Source organism: Lethenteron reissneri, chromosome 15, assembly GCF_015708825.2.
Source record: "Lethenteron reissneri isolate LAM-NWPU_2019-01 chromosome 15, ASM1570882v1, whole genome shotgun sequence".
In the NCBI taxonomy this organism is placed as follows: Eukaryota; Metazoa; Chordata; class Hyperoartia; order Petromyzontiformes; family Petromyzontidae; genus Lethenteron; species Lethenteron reissneri.
The window spans coordinates 2,887,703-2,893,702 of record NC_083793.1 but is presented as its reverse complement, the minus strand read 5'-3'; the positions used below and the strand labels follow the sequence as shown (position 1 = coordinate 2,893,702).

Genomic DNA, 6,000 nt, shown 5'->3' with positions numbered 1-6,000 from the left:
ATAATATATTATTTTATATTATTTATTATGTAGAGTATTTTACCACTTTATATACACGCAGTATCTTATCTTAGATCAGTTTTCTTCGTTCTCACCCTCGCCTCAATTTATAACTTTTGGTATGAATGTCAACAGCTTTAAATGTCATTATAATCAGTTAACATGAACAGGCCGCTCAGGTTCCGCCCTTAATCTCCTCGTCTAAGCAGACGCGATTCCTTGACTCAAATTGCATTTCACAACTCCGTTGAGCAACCGGTAAATATTTAGGGATTAAACTTACAGTTTAACAGACAACATGAACACAACCAGGAGACCCGACCTCCAAATAACAAACTTAAATCTTGAGTGGCACCCTAGTGTGGAAATGTTAACATATGTGTGTATATACAATTAGATATGTTGATAATACATTTATGAGCATGGATTCTTGTATTATATTTTTTGTGGGAAATATACTGACATGAAATGCATAATCTCAACCTAAAAAACAATTACCTTAATACGACTTCATGTTACTGTTTATTTTTCGATACATCATTTAATATATCGGGATGTACATGTACACATTATAAAACGAAATGCTATTACAATCCATTCTCATTCTCCACTCTTGAGATGTCATGCTGGCTTCAACTCCTCACATCCGTTGAACCTTGGACCAATCTCACTCCTGCATGTGCTTTTGATGAAACTGCTCCCCTCTATGATTCAATTGTCATCACATAGTCACTCTTGGCTTGCCACTTTGGCACTAATTGTGGGCCCTTCTGCACCGATGTAACCTGCCAAAGTCAACACGAGAAATATTTCGTGACGGAGTGAGTGCATTCTTTCGACCGGGTTTGTCAATGCCCGTGGCGGTGATAAATCTGCGAACCGATAATAACGAGTCAGGGGTGAGGCAGATAACTTTGGACTTTTATTTAAAGAGTTATTTTATAAAAACAATAATTTTGTTTGGTGGTCCATAATGAGGCATGAAAATAAGGGAGTTGGGTCTCGGGGGGGAGGGGGGGGGTGAAAGAGGGGGCAGAGATTGCAACGGGTCTGGGGGAGGAGGGCCGATAATGGGGTGGTGGCAAAGGTTGAATGGACGCATGCCTCCGACAAACACTTTCAAAGGCAAATGACAAAAAACCGTCAGTGCCCAATAAGCAATCCACATGTAAAACCACAAGATTGAAACAGACAGCATCTTCAAGCAGGATGGTCACAATTTAACACTATCAGTTGCGCCCAAGTTAACAAAAGCAGGCAATAATAACAAAGGACAGCAGACCTTGATTTTTTTTCGTGAAAAAAATATGATTATCAGGTAACTTTTTTTTTCAAAAAGATATTGAAATGCCTTCTTTAGGATGATTAACGATTGGTTATCTTCAAAATCTTTTTTTTTGTTATCCTTATCGTTCTGCCCTGTTCATAGTTGTCTTGCCACTTTGGAGACATAAGTTGAACTTGAAACTAAACCTCCGCTTTACATGATCTAATAATAAAAAAGGGAATGCTTTTTTTTGTTCTGCTATGATACATTTTTGAAAAAAGTTGTTGACAATCTGGATATTAATTCATCAAGGCCTTTGTTTCATGTAACTTTAAATTCTTTTTAAATCGTTTTTTTCCTAACGTATCATTTTAAACCATATCAGGCATCACGCAACATTCTCAATAACCGAACAAAACCATATATAGAGCATGTATACATGACATGTATGTGTTTATACATAAATATACACACATACCTATACATATACACGCACGTGGGTAAGTCTTTACTTTCATAAAAAAAAGTCAAGGCATTTCATCAGTACAAATTGGTCTTTTCCATCATTCCGTTTCTTTTTTTCTTTTCTTGCAGTCGCTTTCCACTCCTCTCTCTTTTTCCTATTTATACATTTACTTTTTTTTTGCATGGCACAGTGGCCTGCTGTGCTGCAGATTGGAGACCAGCCGATCGGGCCGGTCGCAGATTGCAAACAGCATACTTTTGGAGGGGGGGCCCCCGTGGCTGCGCAGAGATGTACAATCCCATCTCGTTATCCGGTGTGGTTGCTGTAATTAATGTACGTCGTTGGTTTCTTCGCCGGTGCCACTGGAAACAACAAAAAATATATAGTTTTAGCACACACGCACGTAAGCAATCCAATCAAACAACTCAAAGCAGTACGTTCTATCAGCATTATGCATATAGAGAAATTTATCTTTGTTTTTTCAAATAATCGCGTGATCGTTCGCACCCCGATGCGATTTCGACTTGTACCAGCGTATTGCTTCATCAGCTACGACAAGGCCTTGCCTATCCTGCTGACCAACCTACCCCAGTCCCTATCAATACCCCAAACCCTATCACTACCCCTACCCCTATCACTACCCCAACCCCTATCACTACCCCAACCCCTATCACTACCCCAACCCCCATCACCACCCCAACCCTATCACGACCCCAATCCCTATCACTACCCCAACCCCCATCACCACCCCAACCCTATCACGACCCCAATCCCTATCACTACCCCAACCCCTATCACTACCCCAACCCCTACCACTACCCCAGCCCCAACCCCTATCACTACCCCAACCCCTACCACTACCCCAGCCCCAACCCCTATCACTACCCCAACCCCTATCACTACCCCAACCCCTACCACTACCCCAACCCCTATCACTACCCCTATCACTACCCCTGCCCCTATCACTACCCCTGCCCCTACCACTACCCCAACCCCTACCACTACCCCAACCCCTATCACTACCCCTATCACTACCCCTGCCCCTATCACTACCCCTGCCCCTATCACTACCCCAACCCCTACCACTACTCCAACCCCTATCACTACCCCAACCCCTATCACTACCCCTGCCCCTATCACTACCCCAACCCCTACCACTACTCCAACCCCTACCACTACCCCGAACCCCTATCACTACCCCAGCCCCTATCACTACCCCAACCCCTATCACTACCCCAACCCCTATCACTACCCCAACCCCTACCACTACCCCAGCCCCAACCCCTATCACTACCCCAACCCCTATCACTACCCCTGCCCCTATCACTACCCCAACCCCTACCACTACTCCAACCCCTACCACTACCCCGAACCCCTATCACTACCCCAGCCCCTATCACTACCCCAACCCCTATCACTACCCCAACCCCTATCACTACCCCAACCCCTACCACTACCCCAGCCCCAACCCCTATCACTACCCCAACCCCTATCACTACCCCTGCCCCTATCACTACCCCAACCCCTCCTTAACCACTCCCACCTGTCCTCCTAACTGTCACCATAACTACACCACCACTTTTAATAACGCCCTCTTTATTTCAACCACTATCATATTTTGAACAATTTTATAATTATTTTAAAGCAGCCTTTGACTAAGGCCTCTTTACAATATCTATATAAGATAAGAAGATAAGACGCCTCTTCAGGAAGTTCCCAGGAAGCGCAGTAAAGCTTCCACGCGTCGTAATTAATAATACGCGGTACGACTCAAGCAAACATCCGAGAGTTAGCGCAACCACGCGGAAACCTACGCGGTCGTACTGAGTCATCGTTTCATCGACTGCAATCAAACATGCAATTCTGTTGAATTGTAATGCTCCCCTCTGTTCCATCAATCGTCATCACGATCCATGGGAGGATATCGCGAAGGTGTCCACTGCACATTTCGTCATTTGTTTCAACTTTCCTCTGCCTTGTGCCAACATGCTCGAGCAATGGGCCACATCTTGCTGGCACCATTCTCTCCGATGTCGTCGTTAAGCAATTCTCTGTGAGGTCTTCCTCTCTTTCTGATTCCTTTCATGTTTCGCGAACAACAATAACAGCAACACACTTTGAATTTTATTGATGTTGTCCATCCTACATATGTGTCCAAATAGCGCCGGTTTCCTTCTCGTCACTGCCCGCATCATCAGATCTTATTCCCCGTGCAACCTTGAACTTACCTCTACGTTGGTCACTATTTGGGTCCAGTTTCGATGCAGCATCCTTCTGTAGCAATATATTTAGAAAACCAATATCTTATTTGTTCCATCAACATTAATTAAGAATTTCCTTTCATTTTGCAACTACTGTTTACTGAACCATTCCTCTCGCATACTTATTCTGATTATGATTCAGAAGCTTTGCAATTTTACGCCAGATGTTAACTTAGCCCAATCCTCTGAAGTAATTACTGTGTTCAATCATGAAGAATATATACAACTAAAAAGAATGTCCACTCGATCATGCATTCACTTGTGAGTTTTACACATCGCTCGTTAATGCTGGTGCACACACGCAAGCACGTCGGTAATGGCATTTGTTTCGTGGCTTTTAATGAGAGTGCTTCAATTTCTTGTAAAAACGGTCACAACTTGTAAAAGAAAGGTCATAAAATATGACCACCACCGAGTTTTAAGCATCAGCACCCTAAACAATGTCGACTGAGAGCTCTTTGTCGTCTGAATTGAGTGCTGGAAGCCTACTAAAGAGAAGCCATATTGCACACATCGCATCTCTTATCCCGTACAAATACAAGTGCCTCTTTCTATATTTTTTATGTTAATATGCACCACGTGTAATGGTGCAATCCAGAGGTCGCCAGTTCCAACATCCGGTGCGGCAGTTGAAACAATGGTGCACGTTTGATTACATTACTCCACTCCTGCCCACTCAGCAGAACACTGGGAATGGGTACACCGCAGTCGAACATCAGATCGGGTGTGTTGAGGGAAGGTGTTGGCACTGGCGAGTTGTTAACTCCATCGCCTAGTATTCAGGGGGTCCGTGGGTATCGATCTCAACCCTGACACCTGCTCTATTATTGGAGTCTGCGTGTCCTCCCTGTGGTAGCGTGGAATTTTATTGAGGCCCTCCGGTTTTCCCCACCACATTTAGAATCAACATCACGCGTTTTAGAGTATTTGGCTGCAATACATTCCCACGTAATAAGCCACTTCTCGTTAGGCTCTCATTTGGGACCAGGTCGCTTCTGACAAGAAGCTATATAGCTCAGTGAGCCTCACCTGATCAAATAAAATCAGTTTCAATTGTATTTTAGTTTCCAACACGTCTGGCTAGCGTCGGAGTGTAGATTAAATGTGCCATGGAGGGGCTCCCTGGAGCTCGCTCTACACCAGGGCATCTCGCACCCCTTAGGGGTGCAACACATGCTAAATTATTTTAGAAGGTAAATAATCGAAAAAACAAATGAAGCATGGTCACGTAAGTACAACTACTTTACACGTAGGCGTCCACGACGAATATTATTAATAATGAAGGTTTTTGGGTTAGATCGCGGAAGTATAAATGTGTCGTAACCCTCCACCACCCGACACAGCCATTAAGGTTTATCACGTAAACAACGCGCCAATTAGCTTACTGCTTCAGCCCACCGGTGTGTTGAAGAGTAAATCCACAAAATGTACAATTTGAGTAGTACGACGTTTCGCTGGTAATTACATCAACCAGCATCATCGGGCGATTTGCTAAAATAGTGAAGCAATCCACCTGCTTCTTGTCTTAAGTAGAGCAAGATGACGTCATCACTGAACCAATCATGTGCAGAGATCAGAGGCGGAGGAGGAGGGGTGGGTATTCCAATTAAAGGGGTGCAAGGCTGCAGTAAAGGTTAAGCACCACTGCACTAAATGGAGGCCTTCCCACCAGCAGTGGTTTTCGAGAGCGATTTGCAGGGCTGCGCAGAGAGGAATGTGGCACTCTCACGCTTTGTAAGCTGGACGTGAGCCAGACGTCATTGGCAATCGTTATTTCTACCCAAACACATATATATACACACACACATCTGAAAAATGTCACCACTTAGTGGACACTGTGACCATAATAGCACTTTAGTGATACTGGGAATCAACAATGCACTCCTCTTAATGAATATACCATTATTAAAATAATATTTCTGTTTATATGAATGTTGTGGCAGTGGCTGCATTATCGATGCTCGGCCAGCCAGCTGCAAGCGGCAACATGGTCATGGGCGATGGGC

At 44.1% G+C, this 6,000-nt stretch overlaps 1 protein-coding gene across 2 annotated transcripts in view; it reads right to left on the bottom strand.

Moving 5' to 3' along the window:
• Positions 1 to 968: 968 nt before the first annotated feature.
• LOC133342583 (metabotropic glutamate receptor 8-like) overlaps positions 969 to 6,000 on the bottom strand; it is a 276,081-nt gene continuing 271,049 nt past the window's right edge. For both annotated transcript variants that reach the window (XM_061551797.1, XM_061551796.1), the window contains one exon: positions 969 to 2,095. In XM_061551797.1, the coding sequence (XP_061407781.1) occupies positions 2,040 to 2,095 (56 nt within the window). In that variant the 3' untranslated portion in view covers positions 969 to 2,039. The remainder of the gene's footprint in view (positions 2,096 to 6,000) is intronic.